At 38.8% G+C, this 27,828-nt stretch overlaps 2 protein-coding genes across 5 annotated transcripts in view; both read right to left on the minus strand.

Moving 5' to 3' along the window:
• cdk5rap2 (CDK5 regulatory subunit associated protein 2) overlaps positions 1-603 on the minus strand; it is a 37,254-nt gene extending 36,651 nt beyond the window's left edge. For both annotated transcript variants that reach the window (XM_060891409.1, XM_060891402.1), the window contains exon 1: positions 442-603. In XM_060891409.1, coding sequence (XP_060747392.1) covers positions 442-494 — 53 coding nt within the window. In that variant the 5' untranslated portion in view covers positions 495-603. The remainder of the gene's footprint in view (positions 1-441) is intronic.
• A 1,955-nt stretch (positions 604-2,558) lies between these two features.
• On the minus strand, positions 2,559-27,818 carry camsap1a (calmodulin regulated spectrin-associated protein 1a). Of its 3 annotated transcripts, none has more exons than XM_060891502.1 (19): positions 27,517-27,818; positions 25,780-25,904; positions 21,489-21,751; positions 20,297-20,464; positions 17,597-17,677; positions 16,490-16,522; positions 15,118-15,259; positions 14,577-14,716; positions 11,758-11,854; positions 11,101-11,266; positions 9,588-9,667; positions 9,148-9,232; positions 7,126-9,052; positions 6,094-6,230; positions 5,604-5,791; positions 5,394-5,445; positions 5,092-5,213; positions 4,689-4,807; positions 2,559-3,995 (listed from the first exon to the last, which is right to left on the minus strand). In XM_060891502.1, the coding sequence occupies exons 2-19, from the start codon at positions 25,901-25,903 to the stop codon at positions 3,705-3,707; spliced, it is 4,215 nt and encodes a 1,404-aa protein (XP_060747485.1). In that variant the 5' UTR covers position 25,904; positions 27,517-27,818; the 3' UTR covers positions 2,559-3,704. The 3 variants fall into 3 exon arrangements, with proteins under 3 accessions (XP_060747485.1, XP_060747483.1, XP_060747484.1); XM_060891500.1 differs by having other exon boundaries at positions 5,394-5,490; XM_060891501.1 differs by having other exon boundaries at positions 5,580-5,791.
• Positions 27,819-27,828: the final 10 nt, after the last annotated feature.

The following is a 27,828-nucleotide window of genomic DNA, read 5'->3' on the forward strand; positions in this document are numbered from 1 at the left end:
AACAAGTGCTAACGAGTTAACACTAATGGGTTAAATGTGTCACACAGTGTCAAATGTGGTAGCCTTAAAAACTTGGTAGCTTTAAGATACTTTTAGCAGTGAAATCTGCTTTCCAAACTAACTAAAAAAATACTACTGATTACTGACGTACTTCGCTGTGCAGAATGTCACCTAACACCTTCATTTTGAACGTCGTCTGTGCAAACGAGTCATTTCGCTTTTCGGAATCGACTCCGGATCACTTGTCATTGCGAGAAGAAAAGAAAAGAAATGTTGGAATTATGATGATGACAACACGGTTATTTGTTGTTGGTGGTGTTTGCATTTATCTGTTAATGTGCTTCCCTTCCTATGTCCTTGAAATGGCTGTTTGCAAATGAAACTGCGCGGTCTGTTTTGGCTTCATCCCAAATTAATTCATTTATAAATTAGCTAACTTACCTCCCATTGATGTCAAAAGGCAGCGTCTGGTCCTCCCCTACCACCGAATCCATTTTTTCCTAATTAATACCACTATTTTGCCGCAAGATCAGAGTAAAAACTAAACATAATTTAAACTCGTTTATTATATAAAAAAAAACAAAGCAGCAAAGGGAAAATTCAAAGCAGACTCAGTACCGCCATTTTAGAACCAGTGACGTCACTACCCGCCAGCGACAGCATGGGCCGGAGGTAGGTGGGTCACGTGCTACGCTGCTCTTCAGTGATTGGACCAAATGAAACCTTCCTGTTGTTTGACTAGTTTACTGTTGTTGGTTCTATCCTCTGTGGAGTTTAACAATCATTTACATCGCCTTCAAAAGGTGTTTATATAAAAAAAGTCATTTTTTCAGTCAAAAATCATTATTATCCCTACTTAGTGTGATTAGATTCCAAAAAGTGTTGTTTTTTTTTCAGTTGCTGCTTTGTTTATTTGTCAACAGTTTGTGTAGTGGGTTTTTACATACATTTGATTATTCACTCACTTTCAATAACTGCTTTAGGGTTGTAGTGGTTTCTGGGAATACTAGTGAGGCTGGAAAATACCATGGATGGGATGACGCTCATGGACACACACATTCTTCAAACCTGAATTGTTTTGGGGATGTGGAAGGAAACCAAAAAACCCTGAGGAAATCAAAACAGATCATGTACAAATCACCACACAAACTGTAACCTGAGATCGAGATCAACCCCCGTCTCAAACCATAGCTTCTGGTTGAGGTTAGGTCGACTCACCAGCTCAGTGTTTGTCAACTTTTCTTTAGAGTGAATGTAGTTAATTAGTCCATGGCATCATCTGGTTGACCTCCTTGATAACTAGGTGATGAGGCTGAAGTGTCTTCTTATTCTTGTTCTTATTTTCTACTTTCTGCCTTATTTATTCAGAAGACGATTAAAAGGTCTGACAATTCCATAGGAAACCAAATATACTTTCAAAATATTCAATAGAAAGGCATTTATTGTATATTTTTTTAAAATAAAGGTTCTGTTAACTGGCATTTGAGACCATTTCATATGAAAACAAGTGCAAAGTATTGTTCTAACCAAAAATATGGTGTATGATTTTTGCAGAAAGTGCAATTTGCCTGCATCTAATAGTATCTAATGTTCACAGACCCATTACTTAAAAGATCCTACAATAAAATGTTTTGATACTGAATATTTCTACAATACACATACATATTTTTGGGACATTTAGAATGTTTTAGGAATGGGAAAATTGTATGTGTATTAGTATGTATTGTATGTTCTCCACATTTTGTTCCCTGGTAATCAAGTGGCAAATGATCCCATGCTCTCCCCAGTGTGGCAAGTTCAAATCCCGGGCAGAGAATCAACCCAGCCACTAGTAGACTACACAAACCAGAGCACTTTCAATGCTGGTCCAAGTCTGGATAAAAAAATGGGAGGGTTGTGTCATGAAGAGCATCTGTCGTAAACAGTGTGCCAAGTCGAATAGTCAGACCAGATCATCTGATCCCACCATAATGGAAGCAGCTGAAAGAACAACACTGGTGCTCCTACTGGTGCCATCTACAGGCACAAGCTTGTAAGAATAATCCAATAAGACACCAATTTCTGCCTCATCACCTAGACCCATTATGAGTTTACACAGCTATTCAACTGTATGGAATGAAAATACTTGTGTGATAAAGAATGATACATTCCTGTCTTATGATAAAAGCTTTAAACTGTGATTAAATAATCCACAAAGGCCAGTACAGACTTCACTTCAGCATCCAACCACGCACACCTTTTCATGTGCTTTTGCAGTTTTGCAAACAATTCAGTAGCTACTTTTTTGTATTCAGATTTCCAGCTGCACTTGGCTCTATTAAGACCCACCCCATTTTAAAATCCCTGCATTAGAAATGCAGAAATCCACAAATAGCAAAAAATAGATTTTTAACATTTTCTCATTAACATTTTGCTTTGGGATTTTATTTTATTGGAAGATTTTGGCAACAAAAAAGTAAATATACAAGAATTTTATCGAAAAGTGCGTGGGGTTCAAGCCAGAGTTTGTGTGTGTGTGTGAGAAAGAGAAAGAGAGAGAGAGATTTTTACAAAACTGCCTTTGCTTGAATAATTTATTATTTTTCCCGGCTCCTCTTTAAAATAAATATGTGAAAAAATAATAAAAGAAAAAGTAAAGCAAATGTCTTACTGTCTATACATTTACATTAACAAAGGAGTGCATACACACACACACACACACACACAAACACACACACACTAGAGTGTTTCCATGACAATCATGTTGCTCAGTAAAGAACTGCAGAAGTACATCAATACTGTCAGTGGCCACTGAAAAAAGGACAGACAACACTGAATGGAGGACGGTGTGAAGTGGTGAACAAATCAAACAGCCAACACAAATACATTCCTGTCCTATGATAAAAGCTTTAAACTGTGATTAAATAATCCACAAAGGCCAGTACAGACTTCAATTCAGCATCCAACCACACACACACTTTTTCATGTGCTTTTGCAGTTTTGCACATAGCGCTGGTCAAAATCAGCAGCATAGAAGTAACAAAACCCAACGCACACAGACACACACTTTTCAGTGTGATAAGTCAAGAGAATGTGTATGTGTGTTCAAGGTGAAATAACACTACAGTAGAAATGAACCCATCTCTTTCCGAACTGAAAAGTGCCACATGCAGAAATACCTGCCGTAAAAAAAAACACTAAACAAAATAAAACACATTCGTCATATTCTGCTGTAACACTCTCTGACAAACATATGCCCCATCCCTTCAGTGCCAGGTGTGCTCATATATTGAGGGTCATGTGACCAACGAGGGCGAAGTTAAGGTTTCTGTATGCAAATCAAGGCAGCGCGGTGATATCATGGTTCCGCAGCTCTGTTTTAAGAAATCTTGGCTTCACGGTGATGCTCACCTGCACTGACACACCCATCGTGCACACCCGATGCATCACCTGCAGTCAGTATTGCAGTGAAGAGTGGAGCAGTAGCTAATAGGACACAGTCAATAAGGAAGCACAATTCCAGTGTTAATAGGCGCGCAAGAAATGATCGTGTCACTTCCTCTTGGAGTTACTGAGCCTCCTGAGCTGCAATATGTTATAGACGGTGATGCAGCTGGTGGGCCATTAAGAGTGGAGCTACACTGACCCTGAAGCTTATAGAAGATGACCAATAAGGAAGCTTAATTCAGAAGCCAATAGGAATGCGAGAAAAAAACTTTATTTTCTTATTTCCTCTTGGATGAGCATTGTCTTTTGAGCTGCCACAGGTGGTTGTGAATGGTGATGGCGTCCACACTGGCTGAGACCGTCTTGGCCGGAATGACGGTAAACTGCTTGCGGTCTGAGCTGTATTTGTAGAGCGTGTCAATCATTTTGTGAGTTATGGAGCGTGGGCCGGTCCCTGACAGCTTTGTCAGCTCCTCAGTGTCAGGCATGAACGCATAAAGTGACCGGAACTGACAGCCACCATCACGGAACAGGATCATCAGGTGATTGGCCTCACAGCGCTCGATTTCCTATAGTGAACAACAAGCAACATCGTTTTAAAGGTATTTTCTTTTGTTTTATTTCAAACTCATCCCTAATCCTCTGCACTGTTGATGGCATGGATTGTGACGTTTTCCTGTGATTCTTTAGTTAAAGCTCCAAATTTGTGTTTGCCTTATCCTCTATGACTCTTACTGTTAATGTTTAGTTTTGTATACATTTCAGTTAGATGTATATCTTAAATTTAAGAAATTGAGGAAATTGTTATAGAAGTCATTTTGAATTAATTTTTTTTAACTCACAATGCTGTATAATGCTACAGACCTTTTTTATTGTAATCATTAGCATGTAGTCATCAGTCATTTCCCTTTCCCACCATTCAGCATGTAGCTTGTCTGATAATTGGGAGGCTATCAGTATAACATCCTCTTACTTCACTGTTAATACCAATTTTCTGTATGTAGTCCTGGCCAATTCACACCCACCAGTGGCCTCTGAGATATTTGAAGCCAAATACAAATCACAGGGCAGTATTTTATCCTTCCTTCCCAGGCAGCACAGTTTATTTTTCTATTTTTTACTCCCAGCCATGATGTGGCATCATGGGGATCAAGGTGGCACTTGGCTGAGCCACATATTCTGCCTTTTTTTTTTAGCTTTAGACAAACAGTTGGGATATTTATGCATTGTTTGTGTACTCCAGTTAAACTTAGATGCATTACCTCTAGCACAGCATTCTTCTGGGCTTCGTTGACCTTGCCAGCCAGGCAGCAGTGGGCAATGGCATTCTGGATGATCAGCTTATTGGACTTAGCGCTGGGCTCCTTATATAACCTCAGGCCTAAAACAAGCACGCAGCAAGCATATTAATCAGAATGTGTGTGTGTGTACACATGATTTTATATGTTGGTGGAGACCAAGTGTTCCCTCAGGAATATATGACAGGGAATATGTGGCTGGTCCCAACAAGGAAACCTGGAAAACCACAGCTTTTATGTAAATACTTAGAGGCAAAATGTCTCTTTTTCATAATTGTGGTTCAGGTTATATTATAGCATTAATTAGCTCTATGCGTGTGTGTGTTTGTCTGTGTGTGTATAAATATATGTGTGTGTTGTACTTCACCGCTGTATTCTGCTGTAGATGTGATGGAGGAAGCTGTTGAACCGTTGTCCCAGTCTCTCTCCATGTTCCTGCTAGCATTGCGGCTTAACATAGGAAACGACTCCACAGATTCACCTCCACCTCTGTGATACACACACACACATACCTCCAGTATGTTCTTCTACTACATCACAATCACAAAATAGTACACAATTTTAATCTACACATGAACGTTTATTCTTCCTCACAGTTCTCAGAGATGACAAACATCCTGCACATACACACACACACACACACACACACACACACACACACACACACACCTCTGTGAGCCCCCGCCGGAGGTAACGCTGTCTGCTTCTGTAACAGCAGACGCTAAAGAAAGAGAGGAGCCAGATGGAGCAGCACATAAACGTACAGCTAGAATCACACCAACAAAGAGAGACACAGAGAGAGATTCTAAAAATGAAAAATATAAATATAATATTTGTAAATTGTGTATTATATACAGCGTAGAGGCCGAACTGTCATACGGGTGGTGGTGCCAGATTGGCCACGATGGTGTGATTTGGGATGGGACCGCCTGCGTTGGGGCCGTGGCTTAGTCACACCCTGTTCTTCCATCAATTCCTGTTGTTTTCTTCGCAGATATTCCTGCTTGATTAGTTCCCTGCGTGCCTTTTCCTCCTCCTTACGCATCCGCTCTTCCTCTGCCTTACGCCTGACATATAAATATAAACAGCATTAAAATTCTACCTTATACCTGTATGATGGGCTGGCCTGGTTCTACAGGACAGACCATAATATTTTATTAACAGTCAAGTACACAAGTTACCAAGAAATTATTTAGCTATGATTTAACAATGTTATTTTTGAGTGAATTTTTTGGGATGTTATGTTATATCAATGTTATGTGGCTCTTTGCATTCACAATTAGCAGATAATGAAATACAAATAGAATTTTTGTATGTTGTCTCGGTTGTCTTGATTTCTTTCCCATACAGAAGACACAAGCACAAGTACCTGGCCTCATCTCGTTTAAGCTCAGACTCTGCCTCCCCCTGCTGCTTGCGAAGACGTGCCTCCTCAGCCTTCTTCTGCTGCTTCAGCAAAAAGGCAGCACGCTTCTTAGCCAGCTCATCCGCCGCCTTCTGATCGTCCTTCACGCACACACACACAAATATAGACTCACCGTCCATTTTATTAGGAACACCATCAGATTCATGCAGTTATCTATTCAGCCAATCATGTGGCATCAGCATAATGCATAGACAAGTCAAGAAGTTTTGGTCATTTGGTCATTCTCTTGGTTAAGGAAAAATCTTCCTGGAGATCAGCAGTTTATAAAATATTCAAACCAGCTAATACCAAAATCTGCAAAGTTTATAAAGTGAGTATAAACACAGTGCACTTTTTTTATTTAATTATTTGCACATTTTGTGTTTTTACATTAAGAAACACCTTGGTTGTAGCAAGGTAAAATATTTGTTCACTTACAATCCAATATCTGCCTTCAGTTAGCTATTTTGGGTATTTGACACTGTCCAATAAAAAAACCCTCAATAGTTTCTAAACGTTTTTTGCTGGTTATTTTCCTAAGCAACATAATTAGCAACTTGGTTCTGCACCTATATGAAGATATATATGAAGTTTCATTGGGTACGTGCTTAATCATAGCTATGTTACAAATCAATCCATCCAAAAAATATTTATTTATATTTATACATAAATATAAGAAAAGCATTTCTTATATTTATGTATAAATATAAATAAATATTTTTTCACCCAGAGATCGAAAAGTATGGAAACATTTGCTCTCAGCTGTATTGGGTGAAATCATGTGTTCAGAAGAGACTCATAGACAACACATTCACACTCAGTGTTATAAAAAATCATTTACATCAACCTGATGTTGTTACACCTGATTTCTACATTTTGACTTTTCCTACCACAGTGAAATATAAAATCAGCTTTTTAATTTCATTAAAAATAAATAAATAAATAAATAAATAAATAAATAAATAAAAAACCAAGAGAAAACCCCATTATTGTTACCTTGAAGAAAAATCCCAGTCCTGATTTTTGTTCGCCAGAGTCAGTTGCATCAGTCAGTTCAGACAGGGCTACTTCGATCAACTGGGCTTTCTTCTCCTCACACTGATCCTCAATGGTTTCTTTCACTGAGCCACTTTGCGCTTCCACTTCTGGTGATTCTAGTTTGGGCAACTCTAGACCTCCAGACTTTTGGTTTCCAGAGTCAGGGAGACGGAATGTGGTATTTCGTGCCACACTTCTGACAGTGGTGCGTCCAGTTGCTTTGGCCACATCCTCTTCGTCGTTCTCTGCTCGGGGCGTCCTGCAGTCCTGAGGTGTCCTGGAATCGCTAGTAGGTGTTCGGGCACTGACTTTTGAACTTGCACGAGTGTTATTCTCCTTGCTAAATTTAAGCTCTGAAGGTTTGGTTCGAATGCTTCGTGACGAGCTTAATTTGGGAGGTCGTCGTGTGGCAGAAGACATCTCTAAGAACTGTGCCGTGGGTTGAGGCTTAGCCTCAGAAAATTGAGGTTTCATCACATATTCTTGTGGAGACTTCAGGGTTTGTTTCATGAGCAGCTCCTGAGTTGGAGACTTCAGGGTTTGTTTCATGAGCAGCTCCTGCTGGACAGACAGTTGCATCATCTGTTGCTGGATTACACTGATTGCGTCGTTCAAAAGCTCAATTGAGTGGCTGCAATCGCTCAGATCTAAGTCTTCACACACATCCTCCTCATCCACCCCTTCAGCTTTGTAATTAACCCCCTCTATGCTAGCAGGTGACGCTGAATCCTCCCAAAGTTTTCTTGACTCTTTATCCAGGTTTTGCTCAATTTCCTTGCTCTTGGCCTTCAAAACTTGCATGCACGTATCATCCTTTGTCAGTCCTTTCTCTTTCATTGCAGCTAATTCCTGTTTGCCTGGATGTGGCAGCGTATCGCTGCGTCCCTTCTTAACCACATTAAGGAAAGCTGCTTTGCCCAGCTGAAGTCTCTGCCGTGCCGCCAGCACCTCCATCTTCTTTTTATGAGCCTCGATGGTACGCCGCTTATCCTCTAGCTGCAGTCGCAGGTGGACAAGGTCTGAGGCCATGCCTCCTTTTACATCAGGACTCAAGGTGCCACACTCAGAGCCATCTGGAGTGGTAGCATGTGAGCTGCTTGCACTGCTGCAACTGTCATGCACACCACTGCGATGCAATCTTCGCTCTGCAAAGCTGGTCATATGGCTAGAGGTGCTGCTAGCCTGTGAAAATGAGCTTGGATATGGGCTACAACATCCACTGGTGCCATCTTTGTCTCTGTGCTCACACACTTGCACATCCTTGCACAACTTTGCTGATTCGTCTTCTTGTCGGTGACCTGGGCACTTTAGAGTGCTTTCAAGTTCCTTTTCTTCTATATCATCTTCCTCTTCTTCATCCTCAATATCTGACTCTGAGGCTTCACTCACCCACTCATGTTTTCCATGTCTCGGAAGCTCACAGTTTCCATGTAGGAAGAAACCACCAGATGGCATAGAATTTATATCTTCTGGTTCCACAGTATCAATGGTCATGAAACTTTGGTTTATTATTGTGTGGTCAATAGGTGAGTGCCCCCCTCTTCGTCTTTGCCCCTCGCCACTTTCTTCTCGTTTACTGACCACTGAAATTTTTTCCTTATTAGGTCGTAAAACAGCCGGCTGCAATGGCTCATGGAAGAAGCTCTCTGACTGGGGCTCTCTGAACCCCCCCACCCCACCGAGTCCTATAATGGCCATGAGCTCCTCCTCCTTTTCATCACTGTCATTACTGTATGCTGCGTCTGGGGTAGGCTGACCGTTGACATGGTGACGAGGAGTCACAGAGATGACATTGGAAGCTAAACTGTCCTTGCTGATGGAGCGTGCTAAGCTGATGTTGTCACCACACACCCGCTCCCACTCCATTTCCAGCTGAGAGATTGGTCTACAGAAAGAATGAGAGGGAGAGAAATTAGTTGGAACATATGTCCGCAAACTGAGTTCAAATGTTATGTCAGTAAGAGAGCTTTGACATCTTACCTGTGTCTTCTCTCCATCCAGGCCAGCCGGGATCCAGGATTGTGTCCATCCATGCGTGAGAGTGAACTAGACCTGTTCCTGAACTCTATGCATATATGTATACATACACATTACAGCCTGAACAACTGTCCAAGTCATGATTTATTCAATATTCATGCATAATTTTTGACCAATCCAACTTAAGAATTCAATTGTGCTGTGATGTAAGTATGTTATAATAGCTTAGTTATTAATTGCTAATTGATAGTGAAAGGATAAAAATACAAGCTGACTCTTTGCTGTTGCTATAATTTCTTTTAATGTAATTTTTCAACAAAATTGTAATCTTTGGCAAGCTGTTGTGGTATAAGTAGAAAAACACGCTTATATAACAGGGTCCCTACATGTTCCTTGCTGCAGATATGCTAAAGATTTATTTTGTTTAAATAAGAAAATAATACCTGTTGGGTCCTCCCCCTGGACCGGAGTCTGCTGTCTCTGTTTCAGTGAAAGGAGCGAGTATGTGGCGCTTGCTTTGTTACTGCAAGAATTTTCACACACAAACTATAACATATATACAGTGCATACAATGTATACAAGAAACAAAACATATAAAACTTTAAAACAGTAAAAATACTGCTGGTACTTGCATTACTTTAATGTACTTTTTTGTCTGTCTTTATATCTACCACAAAGTAAATGCTTCAGAAAAAAATTACTAGCTTTTTTTGAAACTTGGAGATTACCCAGGGATGCAGAAAATAATTTAACCTGGGGTGCTTGAATTGTAAGCAGCATGCAAGCCCTTGAAAAGGTTTAAATCTGAAGTGGAATTAAAGAAATTGTGATCTAGATGTACAGTATATTAATTGAGATGAAAATAAAAATAGTTTTAGGTTGAAACCAGAGAAAAAAGACAACTAGTATACCAAGATGAATGTAGACTCTAGCACAATATCCTTTACTTGTCTTGAGGTTAATGAGAAACCAGAAAGTATGAAACCCATCCTGAAGGTTCAGGATTCGTTAAATGTAAAAAAAAACATGCACACCATCAATATGTACTAGCAGTAACTTGGATCTATTCAATTACAACAAAAATCATCCTAAAACTAGACAATTTGATAATTGACCATGCAGAAGACAATATAACTATAAAATAAGTGATTAGAATGTTTTACTCTCAATCAATAGACTGAACTAACTTCACTTTTTCAGCACCCTCATCAACACTAATTCCTGTATCCTTGAGTTTACGTAATTGACTAACAATTATCAAATCAATAATCGATTGACATATATAGACAACAAAGAACAGAGTACAGAACACAAAACTAACATACAGACATACAATAGTGTCAGAAATTGCTTCTGTTTGGCATTCTTTTTCATTTAACAAAAAAGTTTTCATTATAAATGATATCAGCAATAATGAGTGAAAAGTAGAACATTGAAATTCAGAGTTTCTTAGTATTGGATATATCTGCTTTATGCTTTAATGACACTTCAATCGAGCTGATACATGATTCCCAAATTTGTGTAAAGCTTAATGATCCATGTTAGATCAAATCTATCCGTTTTGTCATCTAAACAAGAGCTTCAAAAGAATAGATAGGGCATTTAAACAAATACAAAATTGTAAATCTTTTTGTGAATTTCTATTTTTAAATGTAAAAAAAATTTATTGAGTGCTGTACATGCTCATACTTTTCATGTTCATACTTTTCAGTTGGCCCAGATTTCTAAAAATCCTTTCTTTGTATTGGTCTTAAGTAATATTCCAATTTTCTGAGATACTGAAATTGGGATTTTCCTTAGTAGTCAGTTTCCTTGCTATAATCATCAAAATTAAAAGAAATAAACATTTGAAATATATCGGTCTGTGTGTAATGAATGAATATAATATACAAGTTTCAGTTTTTGAATGGAATTAGTGAAATAAATTAACTTTTTGATGATATTCTACACACTTACACAGATGCAGATTCCTCCAGAGGGCGATAATACCTGGTACAGGTGTCATTAACTGCGCCTGTTGCCAAGGAGTCCACTGAGGGGGAGGAGCTTAAGAAGCTACGCTTTGCAAAGTTTGAAACAGTCATGTGGGGGCGGAAGCTTTTTGGCTGTGCCAAGGCTCTCACTGCAACGTAGAATAATCAGATGTCAAGCGACCAGCCAAACAGGTTACAGACCTGAAACTAACTGAGCTTTGTAGAATTGTTTTACTAGCAAAAAATCCAGAGTATTAAGTTTCTTTGGTTTCTTTATACCCACCCAAAAAGATGCATGCAATCAAATTGCTGCAATGATAATCTCAAAGTTTTGAACAGAAAACAAATGCAAGTCACAAACAGTATTGTGAACATGTACAGGTTTTGTGAACAAAGATAACAAATTCATACAAAAACAAAGGTCATTCTGAAAAAAAAAAAAAGTAATGAGTAAAAGAATTTATCTGAAGGAATCCTATGAATTTTAATTCACAGTAAAATCATGTTCTTGATTATATTATGTAATATGTTTTTTTTTTACATTTTATATGGAATACATATATATTTTGCATCACAAAAAACAAAACAATGAAGACAAAATGCATTTTGTACAGGAATCCATTAAAGCTGTATTTCTGACCTTCTTTGATGTCTTGTAGATCTTTGGGTTTCACAAAGTCTGGTCTCATCACCTCGAACCACCAAAACAGCTCTGCTATGTAAACCATCACATTGTGCTGCAGAGAATAAAATTAAAAGCCTTGTATTTATGTATCTGGTAAAACCATGACCACTGCTATTGTTAAAATTACGACTAGGTACATATTCTGTAAATTAGACTATTATACGCTTCATGCATATATACATATAAGCTTCGTCTTATACAGTATAGTCAGAATGTTCTTACCTCATGTAGATAAGTAGAATATGTGAGGAAAAAGTGAGGTGTTAGATAAGAAACATGTAAAGAAACAAGTAAAATGAATGAAACAAGTAAAATGAATGAATGTGAGGTAATATTTGCAAATGTGTGGTAAAATTAGAGAATGAAATTAGAAAATTAGAAAATTAGAGAATGAAAGCTGAACATGAGAGATAATATGTGAACATGAGAGATAATATGTTAAATGGGAGTGACTGAAAATAATTGTGGGAAGGATTAAAGTTGTGAATGTAAAAGGCAAAAGCAGACTATGTGAGGTAAGAAACGTAAATCTGCAGTAAGTATAATGGACATTAAGCAAAAGTAGGGAATCTTAGGTAGATAAGATTCATTTTAAAAATTATGTTTAAAAGGAGACAATGTTTACAGGAGACAAAAGTAATGCAAGTAGAGGTAATAATAAAAAATGTAAGTTAAAAGCATTGAATATGAGGCCAGGTTGTACCATGTCCAAGCCCTGGTAGATTCAGGATCAGTTTTCAACACTCCAGTTAAAAGCACAATCCACAGTCAACTGATTAAAGACTCTGCGCCTCCACCTTGCGAATAATAGTGGTGGACATCCAGCCTATCAGGGATGTCCTGTTCTTTCAACAAACTAAAGTTAAGGACTGCATGTAATCTCATTCGCATTGAGAGCTATCACTGGAGGAGTGGAGACATTCTCTAGAAGGAGTGCGCTGCCCATTCCAAATAATCACAGACCACAAGAACCTCAAATACATCAAGGCTGCCAAGAGACTGATGGGCCAATGCCCGACAGGCCCAGTGGGCACTGTTATTTACATGATTCAACTTTACAGCTACTTACAGACCCGGTACAAAATACAGTAAAGCCGACACACTATCACAGCAACATACTGTACCCCTTTAATGGCTCTCTCATCTTGGAGCCCATACTGCCACCATCCATAGTCATGGGACTATGGAACACTGGGACATCATGGAAGTAATTCAAGGAGCCCAAGGAGACGTTGTACATCTCTCAGCCTCTCAGACAGCAAACCATGCAATGGGTACATAACTCCTCAAACTCTGGGCAACCTGGAGTACATTAGACAATCATCCTTTTTTGAAATGCCTTCTGCTGGTCCACAATCTACACAGATGCCAAAAGATTTTTCACATCACGAACAGTGTGTGTCCATTTCAAAACACCACGACAGCCGCCAGCAGTTATCCTCGAGCCCCTGCCCATACCCCAACATCCATGGTCTCATTTGGCTGTTGACTTCATTACAGATCTACCCAATTTCCAAGGCCAACATTTTGTTATCATCGGCCAGTTCTCCAAAGCATGCAGACTTGTGCCCATCAAGGTCCTCCCCACTTTTCACCAGCTCTTCCTAATCGATGGTCTCCACAAAGACATAGTATCCAGGTGCCCAGTTTATGTCACAGGTGTGGATATCTGGGCAGCAACGTTAGCCTCATGTCAGGGTACCATTCCTAATCCAATGATCATGTGGAACACCTGAATCAAGACATCAGCTGCCACCTACACTCATATAGCAGTCAAGAGCAGCACCGGTGGAGGGAGTTCTTTAACACATTCCTTCACAGGCCTCCACACCATACCAGTGCATGCTGGGTTACCAACCCCATTGTTTCAATGATCTAGAGAGCTGCCAATTATTAGCTTCAGCACAGTAGGGAAGTATTGGGGCCTACATGTGTCTCAGAGGGCAATCTGCAACTATCGTTTCCAGGCCAACCGATAGAGATGCCCTCATCCACAATACTTGATGAGGGCAAACAAAAGGTCTTGTTTTCTATTAAGAATCTCTGCCCTCAGCTACTAAGCAGAAAACTCATCCCCAATTACATTCAGAGTAGTCAGACAAATCAACCCAGTCACCTACTGTTTAAAACTTCCCACCACTTCCCACACCTCTCCCTGCTTCTATGTAATCACTACTCAAGCCAGCTCAGTTTCCACACAGTACCCAGACCTCTAAACTCTGTGCCCCCTCCTCTACTGGAATTTGAGGGGTCTCCTGCTTAACTGGTAAGGGAAATTCTGAACTCTCAAATTAAGGAAGATGTGTCCAGTATCTAGTAGAATAGGAGTGTTATGGACCAGAAAAAACTTGATCCCTCAATCACATAGGAAGCACCCTGTCAGACCTGCTCCCAGACCCCGGGGGTGTCACCTGAGAAGAACACCAGGAGGTGTTCATAGAGGAGGGATTCTATTAGAACTCAAACTGCAAGCCTTTCTCCCACACGCCAGAGGGAGCCCTTAGCCAGGATTTGATCACTTCCGAGTTTCCCCAATCACTTCCTGTTTTCCACAGATATTTAAACCCTACACACACTTGCCTTTGTGTACTGAGCCTTTTGTATTTTCTTTGTTATTGTCTGCCAGTGCTTTAACCTAGTTTCTGTTCTTGCTGTTCACGATTTCTGGATTGTGTTTTTTGCTCTGTGCTACCTGACCTCTGCCTGTTTGGTCATGGATTCTACTCCTCCCTTATTGATGGATATTTTACAGCAACATGTGTGTGTGTTCCTACCTTTAACACTGGTGGAGCATACAGCAAATCTTCAGTTCGCAGATACAAACAGCGGTTCAGATACTCATTGGAAAACTCACTTAGGAGCTGAATATTATACACACTGTCAGAGAGTGACAAAACTTCTTTCAAGCAGATATCTGAGGACAAAAGAAATGAAAAGAATTAATTACCTGTTTTGTCTCGCCAACTATTTTTTATAAACCGATATTGATTTGCTCGCCTCTCTAGATTTATTTATTTATAGAGATTTATTATTGCACCTAGTGGCCACAAAGGGTACTTAAGTGGCAAAAGAGGACCAATGAATCAGTGCTCTATGAACATTTTTTAGTGGAAAAAAAAACAGCAAACAGAACAATTAATAACAGGTTGGCCAGGGTCAAATATTTTATGCCACCATTATGCTATGACTTTTTGACTGCCTATTACAAGTTATAGTAGCCTCACAGCCTAAGTTTGTTCCAGGTTATGACATCATTAACATCGGACTTCCCCACCAAAATCTATGGTCAAGTCATTTCATGTTGTGTGCGTGTACCCTCTATTCTCATGTATTCATGGCAGTAGTAATGGATGATGGTCAGCAAGGCAGCACCGTCACTCAAGTCTTTCATCAGATCCTCCACCACTGGCAGGTGAGGGAGAATACGACTGGACACGTGGTCTCTACGGTAACGTACCTAAGAATATACAGACAAACAGAGATCAGAATACATGCACAGAGACATACTTACTCACCTTACAGAACATTAAATATACATCCCTATTACTAGAGTAGACCTTCATGTCTTAACATATAATGCTCATATATTCCTACAATAGTGTTTTAGCAGGTTATAAACACATAAAATGTCCTGTCAGCCCTGTGGTATTAAAATATGTTCTAATTTTAATGTTGTATATTGTATGTGCCTTAATGCTTCATATATGATTAAAACTAAATACATAAAGTTAAACCTATACACACACCACTCTTCCAGTACAACAAATTCTCCACATATCTAACTACTCTCATGTAGTATGTTCTACTTAGTTGGGTACTACTGGGAACTATTACGATGCTTTGCACTGATGTTTTTGCAAATGTTTTGCATTTGCATTGCAAATTGAAAGTTATACACTATATATGTATTACCTCCAGAATTACTATGGTACACACCATAGATTTCCAGTTCCATTTAAAAGCCTTTATAAATTATAGTGCATGCACTAAACTGAGCCTAACCCTTTCGTCTTAAGTATGTGAGTGAGCCTTCATGTTTTTCCACATATGTGAGCAATACAAGTTATTCTGCTTGTCTACTGGGTATAATGTGTTTAATCTGTTTAGATCCATGTGTAATTGCTACTCGTTCTCTCTTCTTTTCTCCAAAGATGTAAATTTCAGTGTAAAATAACAATAATAAAAAAACACCATATAAATACTAACATGGCTATCCTACCCTACAATCCAGTGCAATATATATTCCCAACATAAAGCATGGTATGAGTTATGTAAATAAATGTATCAATAGATGAGTAAATGGATGAATACTGTACCACACGGGCAAACTCCACAGGCTCCAACATGCAATGGGCCAACGCATTCATAAAGTCAGGCTGACAGAACGTGAAAAGAGATGAGGACACAGGTACATTCAAAGGAATAGAAAGAAAGAGAGTGAAAATAATAAGTCAAAGGGGCAAAGACAGAAAAAAATGAGAGAGCCCAGACAAAAGGAGAGACATCGATAAATGAATATGGTTGAATGAAAGATTTGTTATGGCAACATGGTCCATGACTACACAATTATACATCTGAATACACACCAACCTCCCTTCCTTGCCCCACAACACACACACGCACACACACACACACACACTCCTCAAGTGTAATGCAGGTAGCATAGAGGAGGCATCATATCACTTACAGGCACGAGCTTCCAGTACCATTTGGAGGGAGACTATCCAAAAGAAGGGGCAGGGTAAAGAAGACAAATAGGGAGAGTAGCAAAGAGATCACAAAGGTCAAAGGCTGAACATCAAGCAGGTTGACAGGAACAGAACAGAACAGAATTGAACGATCAGATTTGTTATGTACCAATTTAATCTGATCAGAAAGTGGGGTAAATTGAAAAATTCAATATTCATCGAAGCAGGTAATACAGGGGCATGCTATTTTGTCATTCTAGGCAATTGACACAGGTAAACAGGAGACCCATGAGAGTATATGGGTCTTCTTAACATCACTAACTGATGATGCACAGCTTTTTTCACAGTAGGCTACCACAGGCTCATTATGGGTGGGGCCAAGGCTAGATTTCTCAACCAAGTGTGTGGGCCTCAGCATACTTTATATAGAGATGATTATTCGGGTTGGCTTTCACGAATAATAGACTTAATTAAAGAGCAAACATACACACTGTGCGGTATACACTCACTATTTTGTACAGCTGGGTGAATTTCAAGAACAAACACACTATACAGCTGATTTATTCCAAGATGGCTGACTTTCAGAAGCAGCTGTCATAGCAGGCACAAAGAGACCTGCTATGGTTTTAGATGCATTGCATACAGTAGGTTTCACTAGCATGCTAAACCCACCTTCCTCAACCCACAATTTATGTAATAGTCTCGTATTCTACCTGAGACCATTTTTTCTTTGCAAATATAGAACACAATAAGCAGTTCTTTCTCTTCCTTGCTTTCTTCCAGTTTTCTTCTATTTGTAATTGTATTAATTACCAAGAAATTACATGATGATGAATAAGGTAAATACAAAACCATAGAGTATTCAAGCTCAAAGAGGAGTTTTTTCTTTATACAACCCTCCCAGATGCCATCACCACATTAAGTTTGATGAGGCCTTACATGTGCTTTACTAAATGGCACACCATGCGATCAATTCCCCAATACTGTAGATGCATTGTTTGTTTACATGGAAGCACAGACTCTGAAGCAGGAGGTAGCCACTGGAAGGATGCCTATGTTTAGGTGAATGCTGCAGTGCTGCATGACCTGTGATTGGTCAACTGTACCTTTTGATGACATGGTGAGTCCATTAATTGTTGTTTCAGTTTAAACTCCTTTTCACAGATCTCACGAGTTCTTGAAATAACCTGCAAAATACACACACACACATAGACACACACACCAAGTTTAGAACTCTTGAATCACACCAAGGAGCATAAAGAAGATGTTCTAAATGTTCAGCTGCAGAGAGAAAATTTTAAATACTGTATACAGCTTTTCCTTTGTAATATGAAGAAAATATAAGAAAATGCCTCACACCAAATTATCAGATTGCTTTGTAAGAATATAACACTGACTTTGCCTCTGTTGTGAATGTAGTGTAATTCCCAGTGTTCGCATTTCACCTTCATCTGTGCCATGGTCTCGGCCCTCCTGTTCGGCTGTGGACGTCGCTCGGCCCTCCTGTTCTTCTGTGGACGTCGCTCGGCCCTCCTGTTCGGCTGTGGACGTCGCTCGGCCCTCCTGTTCTTCTGTGGACGTCGCTCGGCCCTCCTGTTCGGCTGTGGACGTCGCTCGGCCCTCCTGTTCGGCTGTGGACGTCGCTCGGCCACTCTGGCTGCGCCGCCGTGTGCCTTGCTCCCCCCACCTGCCTCGCCGTGTGCCTTGCTCCCCCCTCCTGTACCCGTCGGGACTGTCAGGACGGTTTGGCGCGGGGTGTGTGTGTGTGTGTGTGTGTGTGTGTGTGTGTGTGTGTGTTCTGTCAGGACTCTGCCTGGACTTTGGCCATGTGCCTTTTGTTTGTTTCATGTTCACGTGTCTGCCCCGCCCTTGTCTTTTCTGCCCCGCCTCTGCACACCTGTACCTCATGTTTATTGATTATTTGTATTATTTAGTTGAGCCGCGTTGCATTGTGCAGCGCGGATCGCACTAAAACAGTCCATTCACAGCACTACCCCAGTCTCTATGACATGATTATAATCAGAGAAGAACCTTAAAAGTGTTTTTTCCAGGAGATGTTGGCATACAGGAACAAAATTCTGCATTTCTACATTCATGATGAATTGACTATTTAACCCTTACACATCAATATTTTCATAAAAACTATTACAATGTGTTAAAGTGTAAATATGAAGAAAGAATGCAAAAATATGAAGAAAGAATGCTCATGAGTTATCAATTTTTAGACATATCCGTTTTTAAATGACCTACATTAATGACATTATTGAAGTAACTACAATTGCAGCTACTATTTAAAAAATATACATTTAGATTATAAGCAATTGCGGCATGTGTAAAACTATAGACGCCATTTAAATTGTAAATTCTCTCTGAATTCTCTAAATTCTCTTAATTGGCTCATTTGGACTAGGTTGGTCAAGAATTAGTAGTAGTCAGCTGATGGCAATTCCAGATTATAATAAATTCTGACTCCTCAAACACACAACACCCATAGGATCATCTACACAGATGGCCAAGGATCTGCAAATACAGTTTATTAATGCCTATAAAGCAAGAGAGGAATATAAAAAGATGTCAAAGCAATTCCAGTGCACAATTTCCACCATCAAGAATGTCATTGCGGTGCCAGTCGGGTTTGAGTGCTGTTTTTCGGCATGGAAGGCAGAGGATAGGAAAAGGAATGAGTAATTTCTAGTCTTTTTAAATACTGTATGTGTGTGTACTGCAGTAAAGAGGAGAGAAGAGGAGAGTGTGTCTGTCTATGCTGGGCTGCAGTAGAGCAGGACTGTGTTTTGGTGTTCATTAATGTGTTCCCAAAATAAACTCAAAATGAAGTAAAATTTAACTGCATTCCCAAGCCTGCCTTCAACATCCTAAATTCTCTCCCAGTGTGATGCAGTCATTAAAAAATGAGGAACAAAGCAAAAACCCCACATGACAGCACAGGTCTGCAGCAAGGTTTAGCTGACACAAAAGAGGAGATACAACAGTCCACTTTGTAGTGTTGATGGTACAAACATGATCTGTTTTTTCTGATACCACATCACAAAAGTTAACATCTGAAGTATCCAAAACAGGGCATAGATAATCCAGAGGTAATTTGAAATCAAGTGCTGTGGGTTGATCACCAAAGGCATTTTTGAGGATCCGTATTTGATAAAAAGAACAAGCATGGTGTCAAGCATGGTGATGGATCTATTATGGTTTAGTCAATGTGGCATGGAAAACATTGTACAGAATGGTTTCTAGACAATATCAGCTTTAGGAACCAAAGCTGACAGTCGGTCAAGAAACTGAAGCTGAAATCTGGCTGATGTCAACAACAGGAAAACGATCCAAGACATATCTCAGAAGCCACCAGGAAATACTTCAGGAAATGCAATCTGAAGCTTTTTCAATCCCTTTTATGGAGTAGTGGGTAAAAATTCCTTAAAAATCCTCTTTTGTTTACAAAGACAGCTCGCAAGCCATGATATCTGCTAAAAGGTGTGTTAGAAAGTACTGACTTAGTAGAGACCATGCACTTTGCACTGTAGATTCAGAGATGTTGTTTCTTCCAGCATTAAAAAGAATTTTTGATATACTGTATCTATATTATATATATATATATATATATCCAATATCTATATTTATTTATATTTATATTTATATGTTATCTTAGCAAAGATAAAAAAAACATGTATTCACAATAAACAATCAATAAACTAGAATGCTGCAAGCTGTCTTACACACACACACACACACACACACACCCACACCCACACCCACACACACATACACACACACACAAGCATATGATTACTGACCTTGTTGATCCAGAAGAGCATAGCTTCCTCCAAGTGGCATGGCCGCTCAAGCTCTTTGGTGGGGGAAAATGTAGAGAAGCGTTTAAGACATGACACCACCTGCTCTACACTCATCATCTCCATTGTGCATGCCAGCATCAGAGCATCAATCAGAGGGATGTGGGAGCTCTGTATACACACACACACACACACACACACACACACGCGAGAACCATTAACAGAGTGATAAATACTCTCAATATAAACTAAATGCTGTGCAAGATTTTGTTGACCCGAACTTGAAGTGATGAAGCGCTACAAATGAACTCCTACTCCCACGAAAGTGTTATATCTAATCCTACAAGCATTTTAGGGCATGTTGTGAAGGCACTGGCTGATGGAGTTATGATCAGTAACAGAATTTCCGTTTCTCCATCCGGTAACGTGGATGTGTTTAGCACAAGGGCAGTTAGTTAATACAAGCCTCAGTTTAATGCACACTCATGCTTGTGGGTGTGTGAGCCCTTGTGTGTTTGATCTCAACCACCACCACCCCCTCCACCCCCCAAAAAATAAATTAAATAAATAAATAAATAAATAAAACTAATGGCACCAAACATAAAACAGCCTGATTAACCTAAAATCAACAACCAATCAAACATACAATTAATATGTTTTCTTTCTATTTACGGTTTCATAAGTTTCCATTCGCATGTGTATAGGACATAGTGTAGACCCCTACATGCTGTCCAATTTGTCTCAGTGAACTGAGTCATGCACTTAAAACAAGCTTCTCAACAGTTTAGTTACTTTGATTAATAAATATTAATCAATATGTGGTAGCCCACATAGTTGGATTACTGAATGGAGGGTCATGAGTTTGAATCCCAGGTCCATCAAGCAGCCACTACTGGGCCCCTGAGCAAGGCCCTTAACCCTCAATTGCTCAGTTGTATTAATTGAAATAAAATGTCACTCTGGATAAGGGTCATAAATGCCATAAATGTAAATGTAAATAAAACAGGCCCAGTGTTAGTGTAAGAAAACATTTTGTCTATTGTGCAGATTAAACAAAAAACACACACACATATATATAACAAGCAGATGGTCATCATGTGGCTCCCATACTAAAACACACACACACCCACACACCAATCATTATGCACAGCTCCATTTGGCAAAAGGTCAGGGGTCAGCACCCAAACACCCTCACCATTCTGATGGGGGCAGAGATGAGGTCGTGGTGTGTAACTGGCGTGCCATCATGCTCCAGGACTTGGATGGACTGACGGGCAAGCACCTGCAGGACCGAGTGGTGTGTGTGGTGTGTGGTCGACTGCTCGCCCAGCGAGAGGAAGGAACACACACGGGAGTAGAGCTCAGCTGAGAGCAGCAGCTCCAACACGGGAGGCTTAATGTGCTCAACACCATACTGGTCCACGTAGAACGGGTCTCTCAAATCGTCCGGGACATGATCTGAAAACAGGGCAAGACAGATAGGATATCTTTGATATCTATTGATATCTGTTTAAGACAGATAGAAGAGAAGGAAACACAAAAAAGGGGAGAAAAAGTAGAATATATATCAAGAGAAGAGATAATAAATAGATACGGGAAAAGGGAAAGAAGAAAACAGAATATTGGAACTTATCACTTATCACTGTATACACAAAAAAACATTTCTTATACACAAAGCATTAGAAACAGAATGCAGTATGTAACATGAAGCTTTACATTAATGCACTCATCCTAATGTTATCGTTTCTATAGTAAAAGTTCATTCGCAGGCACTTGTAGGGTCGATGCTTCACATAATCTAAGGCTGATAATAAACACAGTCAATCTATTTTTCTGTACTAAGAAAGTGCATTGGTTTGCTTTTTTGAATGAGCATCAAAAGATCATGTTCACATTAACAGTGGCTGCCATTTTGTGCCAAAACACGGCTATGCTGCTAGATGAAGAAGTTGGAAGTGACAACTAGCTAGCTAGGCTTATAAACAACAAACCTCTGAAGTGAATGCAAGCAATCAAACAAAACTTTATTCAGTTTAGTTTGTTAAACAAGTGATTCTGACTAATGCAAGATGTCAGTCATGATCATTTCTCTTTCTGTTATTGTCAGTTTGGCACAAAGGTTCTGTCCCTTATATAGCGTTATCAGACGTGGGACAAATAAACAGCGTGCAATCCAATAAAGCTTGAGGTAGGTTTTTTTTTCTGTGCACAAAATTTCACCTGCCTTCACTACCAGAGATGCTTTTGAGTGGGGCTCAAAGTGATGTGTTAAAAGCCTGCTATCCAAAAAAAATTAGAATAATGAATTCATTAATTAATCTTTCATCTCATTAAATACACGTTCTACAATAGGAATGACACTGAGTCCAATTATACACAGGTTCCTCTGAGTGTCTGCCTGCATTGTGTCATGGGCTTCTGAGGAGATTTTTTTACACAGGATGAAATATCTGATGATTTGATTCGCTAAAATATTGAATTCCACCATGAACAAAATTGGCACTTTTATTCTTACAGGTTTATCCATTACCTCTGTCCCTGATCCAGCCAGAAACCCCCTGAGACGGAACAGCACTGCATTACCCACAATGCTCTGCTACAACAACTCATATTCCTGCAATGTCAGTATAGAGTTGTGGCGATGTTTAGGAATGTTTCTAAATGTAACAGAGAAACCCTTTCAACCTCAATACTGAAACCATCTCAAATTTACTAAAAAACTATTTAATAAACCTGGTAACTGTTCCTAATACATATCTCACATTTAGAAAATAAGGACCGGGTCTCCCAACAGTTGCTCTTATTGCAGTTGACTACATCGTCCACCCACAACAAAACAGAAACAAACAAAGTGAGTGTCCCAAACAGGTGATTTCAAGATTAGCACTTTTAAATCCACCTAAATGGTTTAAGATCATGTCCACTCCAGACATCACAACTTACACCCTTTTTAGGTACACGTCTGCTGTATTACAGTATTTTTACTAAGCTCCATGCTAATAATAAAGAGCAGCTAATCAAGTGCCTAAGTAGATTACGTACACAACAGACTCACGTTAGCGCCATGCTATTTTCACTTTCTAGATGATTCTTCCAGCACTGACTAATGAGGGACTTTATCTTTCCAGGTTGAGTAGAAAAGTCTTTTATAAAAAGAAAAAAAATTATAATAAAATAAAAAAATAACCAAGCCATCTGTAATATGCGAGAAGAAATGAGGCATAAAGTCAGCGTGGGTTTTAGTGTAAGACAATCCAGGAATAATACTCAGAAGTTAATGGCAGGGTCACAGGAATCACAGGAATATCCACAAAAGTGAGGGTCTATCTAGTAGGAAGCAAAGTACAGATTAACACTATAAGGTAACAAGCCATTGATATTACAAGGGCAGACTATAGGACTATAAATAAAAGACGAACACACATCTTTGTGAACAAAGCATATGTTGTGAAAGCAGTCTACTAGCAGCGGTTTTCCTATTTGTTCAAAAGTGTTCACAGAAACATTGTAGAGCTGTGACAGATTGTAAAGGACAGCAAAATGGTGTTAGTGTGACTTTTAAGATTTCTCCAAGCTGAGCCAGTTCTGCGGCCTAAATTCTAGTTTAACATCCCTGAGTTTCCGTGATCTAAAAAATTTAATGCAGGTGAGACTCAATGTGTGTAATAAGGCTACTCGTGTTCATGTCTTATGTTTCAGTGAATACATTTCTCATTCAAATTCAAAATTCAAATTTTATTTGTCACATACACAATTGTACCCAGTACAATATGCAGTGACATGCTACTTAAGACTGTCTGTATAAGTCAAATAGGAATGGCATAAAAAAGGGGGGATTTAAAAGTAAAATAAAATCATTTTATCTTTTTCTCCATTTTCTCATTCTACTGTAGTGATGGTGTTAGTCAGAGCACCTCATGTGCAATGTGACAATCATTTGTAGATTTATGTCCCAAAAAGTCTTCACATTCTTGACTTACTTCAACTACAAAACACTATTCCTGTAAAATGTCCTCTTGGTTTCTCTATCTAAGAATGCCACAAGTTTCCCTCAAAGGAAGAAGTACCACATCTAACACAAAAGACATGGCATGGCATGGAACTCGATTTGAAGTGGATCGCCCAATTCTTTGTAAACAGCACCAATGTGATTCTGTGTGTCCAAATGATAAGGACAGTGAGAGAGAAATTTCAGCAAATTCAAGAGTCAAAGGTCAACCAATCTGATTAGACTGTAAGGAGAATTAATCAGAGGATGCCTGTCTGTTAACCAAAAATGAATGTGGGGGAGGGGAGTGTGTATGTGTGTGTGTGTGCACGTATGTGTGTGCGTGTATGTGTGTGTGGGTGTATGTGTGTGCGTATGTGTGTGTGTGTGTATGTATGTGTGTGTGTGTGTGTGTGTGCGTGTGTATGCGTATGTGTGTGTATGCGTGTGTGTGCGTGTATATGTGTGCGTGTGTATGTGTGCGTGTATGTGTGTGTGTGCGCGTATGTGTGTGTGTGCATGTGTGTGTATGTGTGTGTATGTGTGCGTGTGTGTGTATATGTGTGTGTTTTTGTGTGTGCGCGCGTATGTGTGTGTGGAAATTACTGTGAGTGTGTATGTGGGTGTGTGCGCGCGTGTGTGTATGTTTTGGGATTCTGACATACAATCTATACCTATATCACACCCTATCTATGTTCTAGAGCTGCACCACATATCAATCGTTAGGTTAAAAATAAATCTAAAGTAATATCTAAAAATAGTAACAATTATATTTATTTATCAAATATTGTGCATTGTTCCACATGAAAGTCTCTCTATGCCTGAATATGAGTAACACTGAGTGCACCAACTCTTTAATAAATAATGTTGGTCAAAAATGGGTCAGTGGGCAGTGTATACACACACACACACACACACACACATACATACACACAACATCCTAACACCCAAACAAAGCAGTATCATAGACAGAGAATAAGTCACGAAAAGAAACTCATAGTTTTCAGGTGGATGATGTGGAATAAATGTTAGATCATCAGGATTCCACTAGATTTTGGAGAGTGTCTGTGGGATTTGTGTTCATTCAGCCACAAGAGCATTAGTGAGGTCAGACACTGATGTTGGGTGAGGAGGCCTGCTGTTACGATTAATCCCAAAGGTGTAGATAACTAGATAGTGAGCATATAAACAGCAAAATTATTAGTGATTTATTTATTTGTGCATATTTGGTCATTTTATTACTGTAGATTGGTTTAGCATAAATGATACACACATACACAACAAAGACTGGCACTCAGTCAGGACTAAGGCCAAGTAGAATCCTCACACAACTGACCACTGCTGACTTACAATCTGGGAACTAGCCCTATGCCTTTTCTGCTTTATCCTTTCATGCTTGTGTGCTCTACACACACGCACACACACACACACATACATACACATGCACAGACAAACAGCCACTGAGAAAAAGGAAAGAGAGTACAAAAAAACTGTTTACCTTCACCATAAGCTTTGGCAAAGAGCCAGCGTACGTTGGCGTCGATTTTTGCCCGGGCCGAGTCGTAAAGTTCCGGTGAAACAATTTTAATCTCAAGGCCTCCATCCCCTCCATCTGCATCCATTCTTCACAAAACAGAACAGAGTCAGCACACACATTTCAGTTCGAACAAACTTGCTTTAGTCGTCAATGAACAAGTTTCGGCCTGTTTTATGTTTAAAATTAGAGGTATGTATGTAATATAATGGCTAATACCGTACATGTGATATGCGTAGCACCCTCCAGAATAATTGTCAAAGTTGTGATAATTAAAAGATTTATCGATAATGTCTATAATTATCTTGTGAAGAAAGACAGAATCAGTGATTCTGTTCAGTGGAAACCTCGCTGCATACGACTAGAGTTTTAAACAAGATGAAGAACCAGATTTAGCTCCACATTCAATACAGAATTGTGCACTGAAATACCAAATTGTCTGAATTAAAAAGCTATGTCCAAATGTGCAGCCCTCTGAAGTTAAATAAATAAAGGTTAAATTAATAAATATATAAATAAAGGTTAAATAAATCCTGCCTGAAATGGACAACTATGTCAATATCATTTCAAGTGTCTCAAAGTCTTAGATATTACTGATATTAAGTGCACCAGTGTTTTGTATAAAAATGATTGTTTAGAGGGAAAATGTTTAAATAATTCTATACAATGTATTCCCTATATATTTGAGCTCAAATATCACTATTGATTCCTACTCATAGTGTAGTTTGTTGTCATCAAAAACTGCTTTATTTACCTTCTCTTTTTGTCAGATTTGCAAACATGTCCCTCGGTATGTGAAGTCTATAAAAGCCTATATTCTTCTGTCATTTTATTATATATTTTATTACACATAATTACACAATTCCTTTCTTTTTTGCTAACCACAAATGCTGTGAATGAGAGAAATATGTTTTGGGTCTCATGCTATGTAGCTAACATGCAATTAAAGCGTAAGACCTACAATTAGCATTAAACAACCTACAGTGGTGTTTTACCACAAAGCTGGTTGTTTTGCTAGTGAACAACAAATAGCATTGAGGGGGAAAATGAATAAAAATAAACAAACAAACAAACAAATAATAATAATAATAATAATAATAATAATAATAATGGAAAAAAGCACCTTACATAGGTGTATCAATGTATTTTAAATTATATTATATAATATTATATATTATATTATATTATGTATTTTATTTAAATCAAATCTAAACTAACAAATGCATTCTTCTATTTTATAGTTTCACACACACACACACACACACAACATAAAATACGTTTTAATACGTTTTTAACTATATGCTGGCTAATAACGTGTACACACACACACACACTGCTAGCTAAACTGGCTAATACCAGATATTAAAATATTTTCTACATTTTACTTTCTATGTTTTGTTTGCCACATATAGAAATGTCTGTATTTGTTTATAAATATACTCTATTCATATATGATTATGACGTTCTGTTGATTTAATTGGCTTATTGCTAGCTAAATTATGACAATACTATAGTATAGAATAGTATAGAATGGTATAGTATATTATAGTATAGCATTAATTTTGGTTATGTATACACTGACAATTAGCCATACAGTGATATTCTATAACAATAAATAAATGGATAAATAAACAAATAAATGAATGAATAAACACTGAAGTGATAGAAATCCAGATAATAAAACCAGGCAATTTAAATTACCTCCAGATGTAAAAAAAAATCCACAGTTCAGTATTTGAATAAACAGCAATGTGAGGCTTTAACACTCCTCCCAGTTACAATGTAATAAGTGTATAATAATAAATAGGCTTTATTCCTGTCCGCCTAGCAACAGACTCCAATCCAGCAATGCGGCCTATGTTACATGACAATCTGTCACAAATAAGATCAAACTAAATTACATTTTTTATGAGTATTACAGCTAAAACGTCGGTGAAGATGCATATGGTCGAGCAGCTCGTCCACCATAGTCGCTATGGATGAATTGAGCGGTGCTGTGGCTTTAGAAAGCGG

The sequence above is a fragment of the Tachysurus vachellii genome, chromosome 17 (assembly GCF_030014155.1).
Source record: "Tachysurus vachellii isolate PV-2020 chromosome 17, HZAU_Pvac_v1, whole genome shotgun sequence".
Taxonomy (NCBI): Eukaryota; Metazoa; Chordata; class Actinopteri; order Siluriformes; family Bagridae; genus Tachysurus; species Tachysurus vachellii.